Consider the following 22157-nt stretch of genomic DNA (forward strand, 5'->3'; position numbering starts at 1 on the left):
AAGTAGAAGTAAAAGTATAGAAAATTGGAAATACTCTAGTAAAGAAAAAATACCTCGAAATGTGTACTTGAGTAAACGTACTTAGTTACTTTACACCACTGAATACAAGTAACACTGCAGTAATATCACGAGCCTGCAGCTCGGGATCAAATAGGATAGCATGAGTGAGTTGTGAGCTTATAAAGAGAGGCAAAGGTGAACAGCTCTACTCACAACATCCTAGGCAGAATGGGAGGGGGCCAAGTACCAGACACCGGGGGGAACCCAGGTTAAAATGGTTAACGTGTGTCTTTAAACCATCATTTCTGTGATCAGGTGGCTGACTTTCTACAAGCCGATGTTGAGCTTGTAGATTTGCTATAATCGCTTACAAAAAAAAAAGGATTTGAAGTAAATAATTAAATGAAATGTTTTGATAAATTATGTAATTTTGTGGGTTTTGTCCTGGGATGCCAGGATTAATTAATAATCCTTTTTTGTGATCTTAATGTATTTCATTTAGAGAATATTGCTTTTGCCTATGAATAATTGCAAATTGTTATTTCCTCTGAACATCGTCCAAGTAAAATTTACTTTTGATTTTGAACTGACGAAGAGCTTAGGCTTGAAGAAACATGACGAATAAATTGCATTGGAGCATAATGAGTGTTCGGTTAACTCTTATTTTTTTCTTAATGATCATTCCGAACCCAGCACACCTCAAAAAAGTGACCTGTGTATTTCATTAGCTTCCTTTAACGCATTAAGACCGGGAAAGTGTCTGTGTAACCACTTTATCCATATTTTATACTTTGGCTATTCAAAAATAGCAGATCTGCAAGTCTGCTATTTTTCTAATAGAGGAAATCTTAAAATGACACGCTTTCCTGGTCCCGTCTTAACACATTGACTGCCAGGAATTAATTAATTCATCTTTGCCAGCGTTTTGCCTTATTTTGAAGATCCACGGAAAGCCACGCTGTGAACACTATGTAAACACGGATGTAAACAAAGCTGTCTGGGGGGAGGTTGAGGGTCTTGTGTATCCACCGGAGCAAAAACATTTTTACTGCGTTCGTCCATTCTCTCGTAATCGGCAGTTGAATATGGCTTGTTTTCATCAAAAAAAGAAGAAATCCGAGCTAGATGTGTTTTTCTAAATCCCATAACATGGGAGTCAATGGAGTTTTTTGGGGGGCGGGGTGGCCTCATCTCTGCTTCTATGATTCTCTCGCAGTCAAGGGATTATTCCTAGGTTGCCCAAGAACGCCCTCTAGCGTAATCACTGAAAACATGATTTTTTTTTAAAGGGTGCATAATATGCGTTCTTGGCAGGCAAGTGTTGGATTTGAAAGAAAGCATACAGTATCTGCGTTCTTGGCAGGCAATGTGTTAATGGGTTAAATCTCCTACATCAGTGGTTCTCAACCAGTGGTCCGGGGACCACCAGTGTGGTCCTTGAGGGGGTTCCAGGGGTCCCCAGCAAAAGATGTTTATACATTTTCACCCCAATTATCCATATCGTATACGTTGGCTATTCAAAAATAGCAGATATACAAGCTCACAGCGCATCACTTCGTGCCGCACTGCGCTGCGCGCTTGTAGATCTATTTTTTTCCATTTTCGAAAAAATCTTGCAATTTTGTTGAATTTTGCATTTTTTTAACACAAATCTTATCTTCTGGGGGTCCCTGGCACAAAACATTTTCAGATGGGGGTCTCAATTTAGGGGTCCTTGGCATGAAAAAGGTTGAAAACTACTGTCCTACATCAAAGCCAAAAATGAGAATTTTCAATGAATGTGGATCGTAGTCCGTTTTATTCAACCTCCTCCTCCTCTCTCCTCTCTCCTCCCCGTACAGTTCCCACGGTGAAGGCGCCGCCGCTGGGGCCCGTGGCGCTGGCGGCTGTGATCGCGGGGCCGGTGTGCGTGCTCTGCCTGCTGCTGGTGCTGGCCTTCTACGTGTGCCACAGCCACCGGCTGGGCGCCGCCGCCCACCACCACCACCACCACCACCACCGCGTGCCCAACGAGGAGGACCCCCACATGGACCACCCCTTCATCACGGTGGGGACCACCCTCAAGGACCTCATCTACGACATGACCACCTCCGGATCGGGATCAGGTACAGTGTTGTGGGCATGGGAACGTGTGTGTGCGCGCGCATGTGTGTGAATTTTGAATATTACATGTTACCTGCCCAGTGGTGTAAAGTAACTAAGTACATTTACTCAAGTACTGTACTTAAGTACACCTTTGAGGATTTTTTACGCTTCACTGGCGTATTTCCCATTTTCAATACTTTTACTTCTACTCCACTACATCTCGGATCCAAATATTGTACTTTTACTCCACTACAATTATTTGAAAACTTTAGTTACTAGCTACTTTGTAGATTTTGATTGTTATTACAAAACATACATTAACCACTTCAGCCCTACAGTATATACATTTTGGCCATTTGAAAATAGCCGTAGACTTTGTAGAGCTTACTTTTTTTGTAGAGAGTACTTTTACATTGCAGTATTGATACTTTTACTTCAGTGAAAAAAATTGTCCTTTTTACCTACCTGCCTCATAAGGCCTTCACAGAGCGCTTCCACTTTTCTCAAGCAGCTGCTGCAGTCCTCACTTATCAACATCATCATCATCATTATATTTCTGTGTGTGTGTGTGTGTGTGTGTGTGTGTGTGTGTGTGTGTGTGTGTCTGTCTTGACTGTGTCTGTGTGTGTTTGAAGATGCTTACAAATACAATCCTATGAAGTGAGATGATTTTGCTCTTAACTGGTTTATTCTCTCCTGCTAAAATTCAAGTGGATGCTGGAAAAGTAATAAGCTCACTAGTGGCAAATACACGCTTTCTATCCTTAGAAACTGGTTAGAGCTGGTCTAAATCTATCCTTGTTTTTTGTCATAATTACTGTTTGCTTGCACTCATTGGAGTGGTGCTTAAATGGAGGGGGGCTGACTGTCAGGGAGATGCTGGCAACGAAGCCACACACACGCGCACACACGCACACTCACACAGACACACAGACACTCACACAGAGTACTGGCACGGGCTGTGTTTTTAGTGGAGCCATAAATTATCACCTCTCAATGGAACTTGCCGTAGGCAGCAGACAGTGGGGCCAAAGCACTCGCTGGCTGCTTCTCCTGCCACCTTCTACACCATACTGCAGCATGCCACGCGTTTCTGTGTGAGTGCGGGTGTGATTTGTGTGATTTCAACATTTTTGAGAAGTTTGCGTGGTTGCAAAAGTCCGTAATTCAAAATGTGCTTGAGTAAAAGTACTAAAGTATTGGTATCAAAATGTACTTAAAGTAAAACCAAAAGCAAAAGTACTAAAATGTTTGAAAATAGCTGATCTACAAGCTCACGATGCGTTGTGAGCTTGTACAGATGTGCCACTTCAAAACTTCACATGTCCTGCCATCGCCAAGACAGTAAATTTTCAGGGGATTCCCAGGGCAATAAGAGGGACAAAGAAGGGCATTTAAAATGCTGAATTATTTTGATGATCACTGCTTTTATGATGCTAATTAATTTGAGCAACTGGTCAAATCACCTTTCGCCTCATAATGAGTCTGACACCTTATTCAACACACATTCTTTTGTTCTCATGTATATGGATGTCTGTTGAAGGGAAAAACGGGGGTGTGTAGTGACAACTTCTTTTCAGGGGCAAAACAGTGCATTTTAAGGGCAGAAAAGGGAGTAAAAAAATTCATTTTCAGGCCACTTTCAGGGAAAGAACAGTAACGTGTGAAGTTTTGAAGTGGCACATCTGTAGATTGGCTATTTTCAAATTACCTATGTATAAAATATGGCTAAAGGGGCTAATATATGTAAAGTACTGTAAACTAGTAACTAAAGTTTTCAAATAAATGTAGTGGAGTGAAAGTACAATACTTTCCTCTGAGATGTAGTGGTGTAGAAGTTAAAGTATAGACAATTGGAAATACTCCAGTAAAGTAAAAGTACCTCAAAATTGTACTTAAGTACAGTACTTGGGGAAACGTTCTTAGTCACTTTACACCACTGCCAGAGGGTGAGTAGGGATGAAAAGTCACAGTTCTACCAAGGTCACTGATATCCACCAAAACACCACGGTATAAGGAATTTCACAGTATACATTTCACCCCCTTTTTAATTAAACATGCTCTGTGTGTGTGTGTGTGTGTGTGTGTGTGTGTGTGTGTGTGTGTGTGTGTGTGTGTGTGTGTGTGTGTGTGTGTGTGTGTGTGTGTGTGTGTGTGTAAAATATCTACTATTTTACATTTTTATTATGTATGTATGTATGTACTGTATGTATATATATATATGTATATACACCTTATATCCCATGGCTTTGTGATGTTTTATACACATGTTGAATTCATTGTGCATGTGTGTCTCCTCAGGTCTGCCCTTGCTGGTCCAGAGGACCATCGCCAGGACCATCATCCTCCAGGAGAGCATAGGGAAGGGCCGCTTCGGGGAGGTGTGGAGAGGGAAGTGGCGCGGCGAGGAGGTGGCCGTGAAGATCTTCTCCTCCAGGGAGGAGCGCTCCTGGTTCCGCGAGGCAGAGATCTACCAGACAGTCATGTTACGACACGAAAACATCCTGGGCTTCATCGCTGCAGACAACAAAGGTAATTGTTTGTATGGTTGTTGTTTTTTCTTATTGCATAATAACAATATAGAAACTAATTTGTACAACGAGTGGACTTTTAACCACTATTTTCATTTATAATTTTACCTCGTTCTTAATTTGCTATAGGGCATAGCAGTGGTGGCTATTTTGTGGTGCCACAGATAGAAAACCCATGATTTTTTCCCATAGATATTTATTATTTGTATAAATTATTTTAAGCGTGGAACCAGGCCATCCAGGCGAGGTGAATCATGACCATAAAATATTTGATTTTGTACCAAAATCCTGACATCACTGCCGCTAGAGGGCGCCATCCCCCTGGGTCGCAGCGTTTTTTTTTTTGTGTTGAAATCCCCATAGGGAAATCTTAGATCGCCTCGTGTAAGAACTGTGTTAGAAAAATAAACAAATCGGGTGCTCGCCGATGTGTGTGCCATACTCGAAGTCGGCCTATTGGACGGTTGGTTCTCGAGAACTACAGATGGACACATGGACAGAGATTTTGCGCATTTATTGTAGGATTAAATCAGGATAAATGATGTCATAACAAGCAGGGGGGTTTGGGAGCTTCAGCCACGGCAATAATACTACATATCGTGCGGCTGAGTCACCCTATTGCACCGCAGTTGAAATTCCTTCACCCCGACAGTCCAATTCTTTTGGCGGAGTGCCCTCGGTGCTTCAAGTAGGAAATGGTTCAATATTTGGAGAGGAACGCAGCTCATCAATGTCAAAGTGTTGATAGGTTTGGACATTGTGGGCATCAATAAAAGCTCCTTGTACTTTGTAAGAAGCACTCTTGATATGATATCCAAAGCACTCCTCGACTCAACCATTTTTGCGCTCGTGGCTATAAATGCCGACTAGAGTAGTTATGATTTACCTCCCTGTGGTAATTAACCAGCTCTGCTGTGTTGTGCAATGTTAATGGATCATGGCGCATAACATTAAAATGGAATTTCTCAATATGGGACCATTAATGAATAACACGTTTTGTAAAACATAAGCTGATGCCATGTATTCTTTCAGCTTCTATAAATCGAGGCTTTCCTCATAGTACGTGAAACATTAAAGCAATAAAAAGCGCAACTAAAACTGGTAAATTTCTAAAACTTAACTACTTATGCACTCGTAAACACTAAACTGAAATCGAACCAAATTGAAGAACTAAATAATTCAGCTGAATACCAGCCAAACGGCGTGTTTGTCCTTCACATGAACTGATTTAACACCCACTACATACTGGCTCGTCCAGCTGTTGTCTCTCTGTCCATCTGGAGCGGCAGGTCTTTGAGGAGAAAATAAATCCACCCACTAACCTCCAAATCCCATCCCCTACCATTCTCTGTATCTGTCTCTGGGTCTATTTGAGTGTTCCTCAGATTGGTGTACGTTTCCTTTTCCTTTCCATTTGAAGCCAGCATAGATGGCATACCTGTAGAATGAAGCGATACTTCTTCAATACTCTTCCTTTAAGTGATATTCTCTCTCCCTCTCTCTCTCTCTGTCTCTGTCTCTGTCACTCACACACAATTCCAAGTGACATTATTGGCACGAGAAACTACTTTTACATTGCCAAAGCAAGTGTAGAATAAAAAATAAATGGCCTGCTAGAATAAGGAAATGTGTAGACAGAGCTGTGTAACATTGCAACATCTAAATGTATCTCACTCTCTGTCTTTGTCCCTCTTTCTCACTCTTTGTTTCTCTCTCACTGTTATCTGGGTCTCCATCAACCCGTTTGTATGTGCATTTTGGATTGTGTGCATACATTCCTGAATAGAAACACTTGGAATAGAACATTCTAATTTGAAATTCTAAAAAAGATTTTACGCTTGATTTCCGGGCTTTATCGAAAAAACAATTAATGGGGATGAAAACACTTGCTCAATACGTTTTTAGGTAGAAAGCATTTAACTCGCATGCCTATCGATTTTCCACAGTTATAACTTGTATTACAATTAGTCTTATAAGTGGGCCTATATTATAAGTAGAAGCCACGTCGGTTTTAACACATCGGGTGCCAAACACGGTCTGAACCGTGTTTTTACACAGTGGCGGTTCCGAAGCTTCGGTGCCGAACACGGTCTGAACCGTGATTTCAGTCTTTTTGTTTTTTTCGTTTTTCTCCGCGCGGGCGGGGCTAGAGCAGCTCTGGGAGCACCCACTGTAATCCTGCGAAGGAAGTGCCAGATCGCTCACCGGAAACACTTTTTTTTTACCCATCCGGTTCCTGTCTATTTCCTACTTTGAAACGCCTATATCTCCGAATCTGTTTCCTGTGGGGAAAAACGGTCATGCGCGATGCGCAATCCACCCCCCGTTGTAACTCGGCAGGGTAATGTTATGGTTCCAGCCTGTAGCCAGGCTCATGGCAGAACATGAATCGATGCTTTTTTTTGCGTGGATTTGCTTGTAACGCACGTGGAAACAACAAACAGCAAAGCGCAGTCAATGGGAGAATGCTGGCACCCACGGTAAGTTGTTATGAAAAAACGCTGGCACCCGATGTGTTAATATATTCCCATGTCAAACCAAACACGTTTCCGAACGATGCCTACATTTCAATTGTAGGCTTCCCAAATAATAAATTCAGATTATAGAATGAATGAATGCCACTGTATGTTCATGGACACGTTCCATAAAGTACACTTCAAGATGAGATCTTAATAAGATCATCTCATCGTGATAATACTCGCCTACGAATGAGTTTGAATGTGCACAATTTGCTGCTCTTAATTAACGTCTCACACTTATTCTGTGATGGTTTCTGTCCTCATATGCAATCCAAGTCCAACTTTGATCGGGTGGTCCAAATAAAGTCCATCATTTTGCAGGGTTTATTTTCAGTCGGGGACCAAGGTAACTGCAGGAACACAAAACGATGTGGCTATCCTCCAATATATGCAGCATTATTAGGATTAAACGTGGGTGCTCAGGTGGGCAATATATGGCAGGACTGATACCGTACCGGAGAGTACTGACCCAATTCATTCATATGTGTCCCACCTGACTGGCGATTAATAGTGCGGCCTACTGCTTATTTCATGAACCATCTCACAATGATCGCATATTATTAGTGGATGGAAATGTGCATAGATTCTTATTTAGTTTTTCAGAAAATCAGCTAAATGGAAATCCAGTTTCTGTCGGTCTCTCTCCCTTTGTCTATCTCTTCCCATGTCTGTCTGTCTGTCTGTCTCTCTCTCTCTCTTTGTGCCTTTGAGAGTGTTCCTCAGATTGATGTGCATTTCCTTGTCATTTCTAGTTGAAGCCAGAACAGATGCATCTGTAGAATAATGTGATACTACAGTGGGGCAAAAAAGTATTTAGTCAGCCACCATTGTGCAAGTTCTCCCACTTAAAAAGATGAGAGAGGCCTGTAATTTTCATCATAGTTATACATCAACTATGAGAGACAAAATTAGGGGAAAAAATCCAGAAAATCACATTGTCTGATTTTTAAAGAATTTATTTGCAAATTATGAGGAAAATAAGTATTTGGTCAATAACAAAAGTTCATCTCAATACTTTGTTATATACCCTTTGTTGGCAATGACAGAGGTCAAACGTTTTCTGTAAGTCTTCACAAGGTTACCACACACTGTTGCTGGTATGTTGGCCCATTCCTCCATGCAGATCTCCTCTAGAGCAGTGATGTTTCGGGGCTGCCGCTGGGCAACACAGACTTTCAACTCCCTCCAAAGATTTTCTATGGGGTTAAGATCTGGAGACTGGCTAGGCCACTCCAGGACCTTGAAATGCTTCTTACGAAGCCACTCCTTTGTTGCCCGGGCGGTGTGTTTGGGATCATGGTCATGCTGAAAGACCTAGCCACGTTTCATCTTCAATGCCCTTGCTGATGGAAGGAGGTTTTCACTCAAAATCTCACGATACATGGCCCCATTCATTATTCCCTTTACACGGATCAGTCGTCCTGGTCCCTTTGCAGAAAAACAGCCCCAAAGCATTATGTTTCTACCCCCATGCTTCACAGTAGGTATGGTGTTCTTTGGTTGCAACTCAGCATTCTTTCTCCTCCAAACACGAGAAGTTGAGTTTCTACCAAAAAGTTCTATTTTGGTTTCATCTGACCATATGACATTCTCCCAATCCTCTTCTGGATCATCCAAATGCTCTCTAGCAAACCTCAAACGGGCCTGGACATCTACTGGCTTAAGCAGGGGGACACGTCTGGCACTACAGGATTTGAGTCCCTGGCGGCGTAGTGTGTTACTGATGGTAGCCTTTGTTACTTTGGTCCCAGCTCTCTGCAGGTCATTCACTAAGTCTCCCTGTGTGGTTCTGAGATTTTTGCTCACCGTTCTTTAAAAAAAAAAAAAAAAAATTGATCCTACGGGGTGAGATCTTGCGTGGAGGAATGGGCCAACATACCAGCAACAGTGCGTGGTAACCTTGTGAAGACTTACAGAAAACGTTTGACCTCTGTCATTGCCAACAAAGGGTATATAACAAAGTATTGAGATGAACTTTTGTTATTGACCAAATACTTATTTTCCTCATAATTTGCAAATAAATTCTTTAAAAATCAGACAATGTGATTTTCTGGATTTATTTCCCTAATTTTGTCTCTCATAGTTGATGTTTAACTATGATGAAAATTACAGGCCTCTCTCATCTTTTTAAGTGGGAGAACTTGCACAATGGTGGCTGACTAAATACTTTTTTGCCCCACTGTACTTCAATTCACTAAATCAAAAAAAAAGATTAAGGCCCTTACAAACCAGGGTCTTTTTTGTGTATAATTAATTCACACAGAAAACAAATATTACATCAATAAAGTCAATAAAGTGACGTCATTCTTTTCATCCAGAGAAATGTTCATTTGTCACTGTAAATAAAGAATCAACCTATACGAATGAGGCGTCAACTACTGTTTATGGAGATTTTCCTACCGTTTATTCATGTGCTATTTTGGTTGTGCGACAACGAACTATAAATCAAGCCATAACCTATCTTCGGTTTGTTCCAAGGTCAAGAAAGTGATTAGATTTATATTTCATGGTGTTTGTGACAGTGGAAGAAGGTGCGCATATTTTGGCCTAATCGTCATTTTAACTCCTCAACCCTCTTTGTGTGTGTCTCGTCTGTAGATAATGGAACGTGGACCCAGTTGTGGTTGGTGTCTGATTATCACGAGCACGGCTCCCTGTTCGACTACCTGAACCGCTACACGGTGACGGTGGAAGGAATGATCAAACTGTCACTGTCCACAGCCAGCGGCCTGGCTCATCTGCACATGGAAATAGTAGGAACACAAGGTAACACACACACACACACACACACACACACACACACACACACACACACACACACGCACACGCATCAACCTAAAACATGGATCCATTCGAGGTCTATTTGGACTCATTTTCCCACAGCGATTACTTGCTCTTGACAGTTACCAGTTTAATGACATTACCTGACTCATGGTGGAAAATACAGACACATGGCCATAAAATGGGCATTCGGCACAGCCATTTCATGGAAATGAGCTGGGTACAGAACGTACCGACACACAGCTATGTATAGATGTATACCGTACATACAGCTCCATCTACACACGCATGCCGCGAAGATAAAGAAAGTGCGGAGTTACACAAGAAACTGACATATCCTCTCTCCGTCACTCTCTGTCTGTCTCTCTCTACTGCAGGTAAGCCAGCGATTGCCCACAGAGATCTGAAGTCAAAGAACATTCTAGTGAAGAAGAATGGTACATGCTGCATCGCTGACCTTGGCCTCGCTGTCCGCCACGACTCTGCCACAGACACCATCGACATCGCTCCCAACCACCGAGTAGGAACCAAGAGGTATCCACAAACAAACCCTTCTCCTCTCCTACACTGTCTCCCTCTTAGCTGTTCTTCTGTGTCTTTACTGTACTGTTTCCCTCTCAGCTTTGCTACTGTCTTTCTCTCCTACGGGGTCTCCCTCTCAGCTCTCCTGCTGTCTGTCTCTCCTACTCTGTCTCCCTCTTAGCTGTCCTACTGTCTGTCTTTCCTACACGGTCTCCCTCTTAGATTTCCTACTGTCTGTGTCTCTCCCGCTCCCTCAATTATTTTTTCCTCTGTTTGCGATACTGAGAGGTGAGGGCTGGCAGTGACGGATGACTTCTTGTCACATGGAAACACGAGCTGTTCTTTCACTCCAAAAGCGTACTGTCACCCAGAGACAACCCTTTTAGTTTTCCGCTAAATGGCTGCACACTCTTCTTTAAGCAACTTCTCCTTTTTGACCCCATGTCATGTGTTTTGGGTATTTTTTGTTTATCAGGTTCTCCTTATTTCTTAAAGAGACATTTCTCCGACTGACCCAGTGCCTGTGTGTGGAGAACGATGGTTACGTAGGTAACCACGGTTATGTGAGCGATTGAATCACTCCAATATGATGTATCCCTCCGTGGCAGCGGAGGCACCGAGGTAGACTTGCCAGATGTGATGTGACTGAGTGCCACTCACAGTTAAATCCCGCAGATAAATCTGTGTACGGGGTTGTGCCACGGCTAGGAGGCGTCGCCCTCTGCGATGCCTCAAATTCCTATGCGGCACCGCCCGCTTACTCGTGTTCTTGTGGAGGCGCCCTAGAACACCGCAAGACGATTGGAGTGATCCAATCACTCACATAACCGTGGTTACCTACGTAACCAAACTCGCCTATCAGAAGGGGTTGATTTTTTACATACGCATACAATCACAGCAATCGAAATATTGTGTCGTGCCCGGTGAGAGTGGTTTGCACCTGCAGTCCTTGTAAAGATCGAAGGAAAAAGTCATCTAACGGAGACGTCTATGATTGCGGAAGGTCTCGTAATATCAATGAACGGCACCATAACTAACCATCCATAGCATATCATGTACAGCATGTATTTGCTGCTATGCTCATGCACCTTTATGTCTTACCTCAGGTACTTACCGCACCTTATAATAATAATAATAAATTTTATTTGTAATGCACTTTTCATTCACAAGGAATCTCAGAGTGCCACATGGTAAAAACACATCATCAAACCTTACTAAATATAAGGTTAAAAAAAACAAGGTTTAAAAACAGATGTGGCTAAACAACAATTCAACACGAAAATGCCCTCCGAAACAAAAAAGTCTTCAGGCCTATTTTAAAAGAGTCCAGAGTCTGTGGTGCTTTCAGATCAATAGGAAGGCTGTTCCTTATGTCTTACCTGAGGTACTTACCGCACCTTATGTCTTACCTCAGGTACTATAAATATGTAGATCATTTGTTTTTGTTTTTATTTATCTTTTCCCCCTTCCCTCCCCTTCTTCTTCCCTTTCTCTTATGGAAATAACTAAAACGGTTTTATCTGGCCAACGACAAGAAAACCTAACAGACGTTGGGAGCGGCATGTGTCTTTTGTTGAGCTAGATGGCTATGCTCTTGTACGGTCTTATAAGATAGTAACATCTGGGTGGCACAGCTGGGGTTGGATCCTCCACAGTGCCGGCCGGCCTTGATTGATCACGTTCACACTGCACTAGTTGCTCCTACAGGTTGTCCGGGGCAGCTGTTCAGCAGTGAGCAGAACTGGGAGGGATAGCGTGTTCCTTCAAATGCCTTAACACCCTCCCGGTGAGACTGGAAGCTGCTGGCAACTCCAATGTGTATTAGAGGAGACAGGCAGCTGTCTATAGCCTCCCACATAACCAAACAGGGGTCAGCATTCGCAGAGACTTTAGATGGAATTGGCAACAACTACATTAGTACATTTTTTTTTTTAACTAAACAAAGTTGCAACATCTATCCCCAATCACAAGGCGCTTTTATTGGCCAGGTACACGGCAAAATTCAGGAGTAGTTTAGTTTTGGAGAGTGTCAAAACATGGACCCTTATGGCTCCATTACTTCATACGAGAAATTCAAATCGGCACACACGCTCACACACACACACACGGACACACACACACACACACACACACACACGGACACACACGGACCCACTGCGGCCTAGTGGTTAGAGGGGCGGCCTTGATACCGGAAGGTCCCTAGTTCGATTCCCCAATTCATCACATCAATCATGAATCACCGCTGAATAGCCCTTAAGCAAGGCTTCCATGCAGGGTCTGGCTGTAAATAAGTTCCGCACTTAGTCCAACACCCTGGGTAAACAACAAACTTTGCTTTGCTTTACAAGGACTGCAGATGGAAATGAGCTATTTACTAAACGTATCTCTTCAATTCCGAGGTGAGTGTATCAGGACATGACCCCTGGTGGAATAAACATTCAACGAAACTAGTGTTAGAGATTGAATAAATATACAGAATTTACGATACCATCTCACAGCTTGCTTCCTGGGTCATCCAACCTGCTGGGTTGCAAAGTCTGTTAACCCTGTCTCTGTCTGTCTGTCTATCTGTGTCTCTGTCTCTTTCTCTCTGTCTCATGTCTGAGATATGAGACGATATTACTAATATAATATCCAAGGTTCCAAGGTTTGAGTCTGGTGCTTCTATGAGGACTTTTTTTTTCCCAAGGGGCGGGATCAAAAGAATGGCTCTGCACGCAATTTGTTAGACCAGGGGTCGGCAACCCTAGATGTTTGAAGAGCCATTTTGGACCAAAAAAAATCATACAAAATATGTCTGGAGCCGCAAACAATATTTAAGCCATATAATGAAGGCAACACGGGCATATTAGCCCTATAAAGTGTATATTGGCCTATAAAAAGTATTAGTTACTTACAAATAGTAAATGAGCATTCATTTTAATGTATTAAATGATTGATGATGATATTAATGGATCATTGTTGCCAGATTCTGTGAGAAACAAGCGACGAGGTCTATGAAAACAAGCCCAAAAGAAGCGACCAGTTTCACCACTTGAGCCCTATTATATCAGCTATTTTCAAAAAGAACCTTGAAAGCCAGCCCAAATAAGCAACTACATTTCAGACACAAGCCAAAAGAAAAGCAACCAGCAACTGAATATTTACAAGCGACTTTACAGGAAAACAAGCCCAAAGTCGCTTATAATAATCAGACCTGGCAACACTGACCAGGATCAGCGCGCACCACAGGACTTACTTGATAACTTTTCATTGCAGAGCAAACATTCAGGAAATCCATCTGAAGTGGCAATGAAAGCAAATGCCTCTGCCCACGAACTGTTAAATCCTCTGTTTTTCCTCAGCTATCTTTCTTTTTTTGCCTTTAGAATCCATAGCGTAGCAGTGAACCACACTCCCACCGGTTTGTTTACATGGCTGGCTGGCACCCAGGCTATGATGTAATTCTTAGTTGACAGAATTGTTGGAACTTAATATTTATTCTACACATTTTTACAACATTGGAAAACGCAAGAATGTTTGTCACGTTTGGCCCCATACAGCAGCCATAAATTAAAATTAAAATGTGAAAAATATATAAATATTCATTTTTTTATTATTTTTTTGTAAAAATGTGTAAAGCTTCAGGGAGCCACTAGGGAGGAGTTAAAGAGCCGCAAGCGGCTCCAGAGCCACGGGTTGCCGACCCCTGTGTTAGACCTACAACTAGGGATGGGTATCGTTAGGATTTTTACGAGTCCGGTTCCGGTTCCGGTTCTGCTTATCGGATCCGGTTCCTATCGGTTCCATATTTCGGTTCCAAAATGGTAAAAAAATAAGAGGTCAAATGTTTATTTAATAGAGATGCACCGAATGGAAAATTCTTGGCCGAAACGAATACCGAATACAGGAAACACTTGGCCGAAAACCGAATAGCCGGAAATTATTAATCAAAAAAAAATATATATACATTTTTTTTAAAGTTTTTTGTACCATTGCTGCCATGGCTGTGCCTCTGTTGTAGAGCTACATGATTATGGCAAAACTTATCATAACTATAATGGGTCCATATTGAGATCAGTTATTTAAAAGATTTATTTATTGTGTAGAATTATTGATTTACTATTGTATAGTAATAAAATACAATATGCCTCAAAACATTACCCTGCCATATTCAAGAAATTAAAACAAATATTGAATAGCCTAGCAAAAGACTATGTCTGCATTTGCATGATTGCACACACAGCCAAAATGCATTAATAATATTAGGTCTGCCATTCCTTCCTTTTGAAGAAGTCACTTTCAGTTTCATTTTTGAAAGACACAGACACACACACACACACACACACACACACACACACACACACACACACACACACACACACACACACACACACACACACACACACACTCAAACAGAAGCGTTCACAGCTGGTGTTAATTATTTAGCCCTGCGCGAGTTCTTAACTAGCGCTGGTTTTCCAACTAACGTTACACCCTCTGACATGTGGATTCTAGTTTTCAAGTTGACAACAGCAAATCTTGGTTATAAGTTTGCAGGGCAGGTTATTCCTTTCCTTACTACTTCAGTTCAGATGGTGGTGAGTGAGGGGAGGGGGGGCGATGCGGGGAGGAATGAGGCTGGGCTGAGTGCGCCCGTAGAGAAGCAGCAGTGTCTACTCTTCCATACGGAGAGACGCTACTGATCTATACTTCTCCATACATAGGTGTTTTACCGGATTTGTGATTTTTGCTCAGATTGTGCTGTTTGTGTAGGACTTCTAACGCCTTTGTTTGAACGGCTTTTAGCGCATCTAGGAACCGATATGCAGAACCGAAATTACATATTTTGTTTGGGTACCCGGTACCGACAATTTCTTTATCGGTTCCGTACCGGAACCGTATTTCGGTACCCAACCCTACCTACAACTAACTACCAATTACAGTCTCCCATATTTGAATACTGGGCCTTGATTGGTCACCCCAGTCTTCGGGAGCAGGAAATGGATTCACAAAGGAGCGGGGCCAGACCCAAATCGCAGATCTGCACTGGCAGATTCGTCTGGTCCCAGGCTAGTGCATTCATTTACAAAAAAAATAATACAAACTGAATCATTCAGTAGTCCTGGGGCTAGTGCATCCAAAGAGCCCACCCCGACCTACTCCATGACGCGTTTTGAGCTATATAGCTATAGCTATTTTTTGCTATTTTTGAATTTGAATTCTGAAAAGGTGCAGTTTTGGACGTATGGGGTTTCCACCCGACAAACGATATGTAAAGTAAAATAGTTGTTCATCTCAAGTAACTCCACTGAAAACATACCAAAGTACGACCCTGGATCAAAAAGTTAGACCCTCACTTTACACCGCAAAATCCATTTAAAAAAGGAAAGGATGGGAAATCAGAAAAGGGTAGGAGGCGTTTTTATAAGAATATAACAATTTATTATTATGAACTATCATAATGGGTGCTGCGGTAGCTGACTAGATTAGTGCATCAACCACATAATTGTAACGTCCCGGTATGATTGCTCTTTGAACTTTCTGTCTCTCTACTCTCTTCCATGAAAATAAAGCAAAAACGCTAATACTGTAATAGACATGACCTTTTAAAAAAAGGGAAAAATAACTCTTGACTCTAACTCTGAGCACAAGAGCTGCTCTAAAAATAAGGCAACGGATCATTTTAACCTGGAAATTCCAAATAATGTAAAAACGGTACCAATGTTGCCATTTTTCTCATGAACGGCTTGAAAAGTGTGCCGCTTGGAGCACAGATCTCCGCCAGGTCGGGTTGCCTATGACCTTAATCCCAGCATAGTTTTCATCTGCAACAACAGTCAACCACCTTTCGTGTGCTAAGAACGCCAATGAATCATCATAAAACTTTAGGTTACGAACGTAACCACTGTTCTTTGAATATTACGAGCGAGATATTCGCTTATGGGAGAACGTCCCTGGGCGTGATCACAGAAGCATTTATTATACACTCCAGGCAATACTATTGGCTGGACCAAGGTTGCGTGCTGGCGTCATCAGCAGGTACCACCCCCTGCGTGCCCTTCATAAGCACTGAAGAGAGCCAGCCGCGTCATTCAAAATAAGCAATTTCCTTCTCGCCAATCAGGCAAGGAGGGCGTCTTAGCGAATATCTCGCTCGTAATATTCAAAGAACAGGGGTTACGTTCGTAACCTAAAGTTCTTTTATCATATTACTCGCTCAATATTCGCTTATGGGAGACTTTATAAACTCCCGTATTGCCCAAACTACTTATCTCGAAGTTCCTTGACAGCCTCAAGGGGGAGGTCATCGCCCCTTCTTATCTGGAGTTTACACTAAGGACTGCGTGTGCCAAAGGCGGTGCAGTCACATCTAGCCTATAGAACCTGGCAAAAGTTGAGGGAGAAGCCCAACTTGCCGCGGCACAAATATCCTGAATAGAAAGCCCTTTAAACAGGGCCCAGGAAGTAGACGTTCCTCTAGTGGAATGTGCACGGAGCCTCTCAGGCGGCCGTTGACCCCTACTAGAGTAAGCCAGTTGGATAGCCTCAACTATCCAGTGGGATAGACGCTGTTTAGTTATGGGATTACCAATCCGTTGGGTAGCCCATGAGACAAACAGCTGGTCTGCCTTCCTAAAAGGCCTAGACCGTTCCATGTATATGCTCAGTGCCCTGACAGGACAGAGAGAATGTAACCTTTGGTGTTCCTGTGACGCAAAAGGAGGCGGGTGAAACGCCTCCAATCTTACAGGGACGCACTCCATGTGAGGATTTTTAGGTACAAAAGCAGGGTTAGGCTTTAAGACCACCCACATGTTGTCAGCAGCTAAACTAGTACACTCTGGGTGTACAGAGAAAGCATGCATATCACTGACCCGTTTTGCCGTTGCCAGGGCAAGCAGCAGTGCCGTTTTCAGTGACACAAATTTCATATCCACCCCTCCTAGAGGTTCAAATGGTGGTTGTGAAAGTGATTCCAACACCAGGGCCAAATCCCAGGACGGGGCCAGGATTTTAACCACCGGGTGAAGGCGACGAGCCCCTTTCATAAAGCGACATATTAGTGGGTGTGACCCCACTGATGTTGTGCCTTCAAAACCTATATGGCAGGCCGAAATGGCTGCTAAATATACATTTATAGTGGAGAAGGCTCTGCCTCTATCCAACATTTCTTGTAGAAACGAGAGGATGTCTGGGACTGAGGCTTGGAATGCAATGATGTGTGAATTTTCACACCATTCCTCAAAGACTCTCCATTTACAGCTATAAAGAGTCCTAGTGGATAGAGCTCTAGCACTCTGTATTGTGTTGATGACGTTCTGGGGGAGACCCCCCGCAGATAGGTTCATCCTTTCACGAGCCAGGCCCATAGCTCCAGGTGCTCTGGATGCTGGTGATATATTTCCCCCCCCGCCTGTGAGAGCAGGTTCCTGCGTAGTGGGAGGGGCCATGGCTGTCCGCATAGGAGAGGAGTTATTTCCGCTACCCACTGTCCCCACCTCGGGGCTATCAGAATTACTGACAGCTTCTGTTCCCGTACCCTCCTGAGTACGGGGATAATCAGAGTTAGGGGGGGAAACGCATACAATAGGACTTTCGGCCAGGTGTATGCTAGTGCGTCTAGGCCTAATGGGGCTGCACCCCTTATCGCAAAGAACTGTGGGCACTTTGTGTTCTCCTCTGACGCAAACAGGTCGACCTGAGGGTGACCGAAGCGTGTCCAAATTTGGGTTGCCACTCCGGGGTCGAGAACCCACTCGCTGTAATGACAATTGCCCCTGGACATGAGATCCGCACCTAGGTTCCGGACTCCCGGGACATGTGTGGCTCTGAGCGACAGTAGATGAGTACTGCCCCAAATAATCAGTCTGTGAGCCAATGTGTGCAACAGAAGGGATCTGAGACCTCCCTGCCTGTTGATATAAGACACTACCGTTGTGTTGTCTGTTCGGACTAACACATGCCGTCCCCCTAGGAACGGGAGGAAGTGTTTCAGAGCGAGATAAACAGCCATGAGTTCGAGGTAATTTATGTGCGCGCATCTCAGACCCACGGCTCTGCCCTCGTGTGTAGCCCCCCATCCGGAAAGACTTGCATCTGTGGTGATGACTTTCCTGGACGTGATCATCTCTATGGTTACGCCCTCCGAGAGAAAACTGGGATTCCCCCAGTGACGTAACGCTATGACGCACTCGGTTGTCACGGCAACCCGACGGCGTCCCTGGTGACTGGGAATCCCCAGGGCCGCCACCCACTGCTGGAATGGCCTCATGTGTAACCTTCCTAATGGGATGAGGGAGATGGCTGACGCCATGAGTCCCAGCATCCTTAGACACATTTTGAAAGAAACTGTTCTGTCTACGCGAAACTGAGTTTGACAAGATATAAACGATCTCATTCTGTCCAGCGACAGGCACGCTCTGAGTGCTACTGTGTCCAGTGAAATTCCTATGAAATTGATGGACTGTGCTGGCGTCAGTATGCTTTTTTCGTGATTTATCGTAAAACCCAAAGACACCAGGTGTTTCAACACCTCCGTGGTTTGTATTAGGGCTGACGATGCCGATTCTGCCAGCAAAAGCCAGTCGTCGATGTAATTTGCCACGCGAATGCCGCGTTGTCTCAACGGGGCCAGCGCCGCCTGTGTACATTTCACAAACACCCGAGGACTTAGTGATAGGCCGAACGGGAGGACCCTGTATTCGTACATTCGTCCCCGAAAACCGAACCTCAGGAATTTCCTGTGCGGTGGGGAGATGGGGATGTGAAAGTAGGCGTCTTTTAGATCTATAGATGTGAGCCAATCCTGGTGTTTTACCATGCCCAGTAGGGTTGGATTTGTTAACATCTTGAATTTGTACTTTCTGAGACAGCGGTTGAGGGGTCTCAAATCCAGTATTGGACGCAGCCCCCCCCCCTTCTTTGGCACGAGAAAATACCGGGAGTAAAACCCGCACTGGCTTTGATCCCTCGGTATTTCCCTTATAGCCTTCTTTGACAATAGGGAGACGATTTCTTCCTGAAGTACTTTGGCTGCCTGCCCGCTGGCGTGAGAGAAGATTATCCTCTCGAATGCCGGTGGTTTTGAGGCAAATTGTATTCTGTAACCCTTGGTGATCGTGCGTAACACCCAGGGGTGTGGTTTGCACTTTTCCCATGCATCTAGATGCATAGTTAGAGGGGAAAGTATCTCCTCGTTCGAGGGGAGTGCAATGGCGCCCTCTAGCGGTAGGCCTGGGCTGTCTGGGCCTGACCGTATGAGAGCCACTCTGACCTGTCCAACAGCGCCCACCCGTGGTGCGCTCGGGGCCGCAGGCCCCGAGCGCGCCGGGCGCGTTGGATAGGAACGCTTTTGTCCCACCGGGACAAAGTGCGCTGGTCCCGTCATTACGGTGCCTCGTTGAGAGGTCCGTAGTGACGGGCTCATGTTTCTGGGGTTTATTGTTTTGTTTTGTTTCACATATTTTTTCACCCGTGCCCTTGGCGACATGCCTGGCTGCGACGGGGTTATTTGTTTTAATATAGAAACATTGTGACACATTTTTGCATTTACATTTGGAACATAAACATTTTGCAAAAGAACAGTCTTTCTTCTCTTTGCTGGACTGTGATCCGTGAGGCCCGTGGTCACTATGGTCCGTCCGAGCAGAGTGCCCCGTGGAACATGAAGGTTTGGAGAGTGGGGGTGGGGGGTAGTAACCTCTCCACTCTCCCTCGCGGGCTGCGTCTGCTATGCCCGCTTCTGCTTTTTCTTGCCACCCCTGTGGTCAGCTGGGCGCTGTGGGGCGCCTCTAGCTGGAGGGGGGCCGTGAGGGACCTTCCTTCTGGCACCAGGATCCTGTGGGGGTCTGGTACCTGTCGGTCCAGCCGCAGCGGCGGCTGCGTAAGGCGCCGCTTTCAGCGGAATCTTGAACCCGCTCGTGGTAGCAGCTTGTGCGTAATTGCGGCGGGGTTGTGGTGGAGGAGCTTTCCTGGGGAGGCAAACTTGGAGAGCCTCTCCCTCTTTTTTGTTTTCCTCGCATCTGCGCTGCATTTTGGCGACTGCTTCGCCAAAGAGGCCAGTGGGGGAGACCTTCTCGTCGAGGATCTCTTTCCGCTGCGCCTCGGTCAGTTGCGCGAGTTCCAGCCATCTGATCCTTTCCTGTGCCACAATGGCGGCCAGCGCGCGTCCCGAGCACTGGATCGCTGTTTTGGTGAATTTCAGGCTCTCCGCGGAGATTCTGCGGAGCCGAGCCATAGTCTCCAGGGTCGGGGCACCATCCGCTGCTGCGTGGAGCTTACCGGCATAGTGGAGAAGGAAAGAGGAGGCATTGAGGGCCCTCACAGACAGAGCCACTGCGCCGTAGGCTTTTTTAGCCATGAGGGTCTGTTGGCGTCCACTCCGTGTGGGGAGCTCGGATGAGCTGCTTGAGCCAGTGAGGTGGGCGGCCATCACTCTCTCTATCGGGGGGAGATGATGTATGCCTTCTTCCTTCATATCCACGCAGTCTATGGACGGGTGGCTTAGAGAGGACGCTGTGAAGGGTTGTGTCCACCCGTAGCGCTGCACTTCTTCTGGGCAGCTGGGGAACATAGGCAGCAGCCTCTTCACGGAGCGAGATGGACCTAGGTCCTCGTTGGGTGGGTCCTGCTTGGAGCTCCACCGCGGGCCAAGGGACGTTTAGGTCCGCCGCTGCGTATTTCAGCAGGTCGAATACATCGATCCCGCTGGTGCTACTCGCTGCTCCTGGGTGCCCTCTGTCGCCTGGCATTTCCAGTACAGCTGACATCGGGGCGAACTGTGAGGAGGATGGCATGAAGTCATCGTCTTCATCACCGCTATCCTCGGAGTAGAGTACGGAGTCGGATGGGCTCGAACCGTCATCGCCTGCCTCCGGTTCTGGTTGGGCCATCGCCATCATCACCATCTCGGGTTCCTCCTCTCCGAGAGGTAGGAGTTCGTCGGCGTTCTCTGCCCAGTCATGTACAGGGGGAGCGGGGTCTATATCGCCTCCCTCTGTATCCATGGTTTCCCCGAGCACCGGGTCGTTAGCTCGCTTTGCTATCTTGCTGAGCCGTCGGATCAGAAATTTCATTTCCATCGCATCGCAGTGCTCGCAGAAACCCGGCCGCAGGCCCATGGTTGCATGTAGCAGACCCAGGCATTTTAAGCAGCGGGTGTGGGTGTCAAAGCCCGACATTTTGTTCCCACAGGGACACTGCCTTTGGCTGGGCTTTTTTGGCCCGCTGGCTGCGGGGGAAAAGCTCTTATTTGCCGCAGCGTTCTGAGGGGGTTGTGGGCTAGCCATTTTGTAACACGGTGGTTCGACTTCTGAGGTACAAACGTGGTGTTATTTTCTTTTTATTTCGGTTTGGCGTTTTAGGCTCAAAGGGAAATGTGTAATTAATTCGGCTTATTTCTGTCGCTCGAATTATCACTTTATTGTGTGTTAGCTTCTGAGGCTTAACACAGTGTTTTTGTCGTTTAGCTTTTGAGGCTAAACACAAGCTCTTCTCTAGAGCGAAGGTAGCTTAAAAAGCCTACCACCAAGTCTCTGAGTGACAATCGGTAACGCTCTGAGTCCAAGGTGTTTCACTTGTCTCGGGTCGAGCTGTTAAGCTACGCGATGTCCGTCTGAGAGATAGGTTGAGTTTGCTCTGTGATTCAGAGAAGGGAAATTTGAATGACGCGGCTGGCTCTCTTCAGTGCTTATGAAGGGCACGCAGGGGGTGGTACCTGCTGATGACGCCAGCACGC

General features: G+C 45.0%; 1 protein-coding gene across 1 annotated transcript in view; it reads left to right on the forward strand.

Moving 5' to 3' along the window:
• Nucleotides 1-22157, forward strand: part of tgfbr1b (transforming growth factor, beta receptor 1 b) — a 102038-nt gene that overhangs the window by 59014 nt on the left and 20867 nt on the right. The window contains exons 3-6 of the mRNA XM_084049024.1: nucleotides 1842-2105; nucleotides 4387-4617; nucleotides 9734-9901; nucleotides 10294-10450. Of these exons, the coding sequence (XP_083905150.1) occupies nucleotides 1842-2105; nucleotides 4387-4617; nucleotides 9734-9901; nucleotides 10294-10450 (820 nt within the window). The remainder of the gene's footprint in view (nucleotides 1-1841; nucleotides 2106-4386; nucleotides 4618-9733; nucleotides 9902-10293; nucleotides 10451-22157) is intronic.

The sequence above is a fragment of the Gymnoscopelus microlampas genome (genome assembly GCF_963454915.1).
Source record: "Gymnoscopelus microlampas genome assembly, chromosome: 22".
Taxonomy (NCBI): Eukaryota; Metazoa; Chordata; class Actinopteri; order Myctophiformes; family Myctophidae; genus Gymnoscopelus; species Gymnoscopelus microlampas.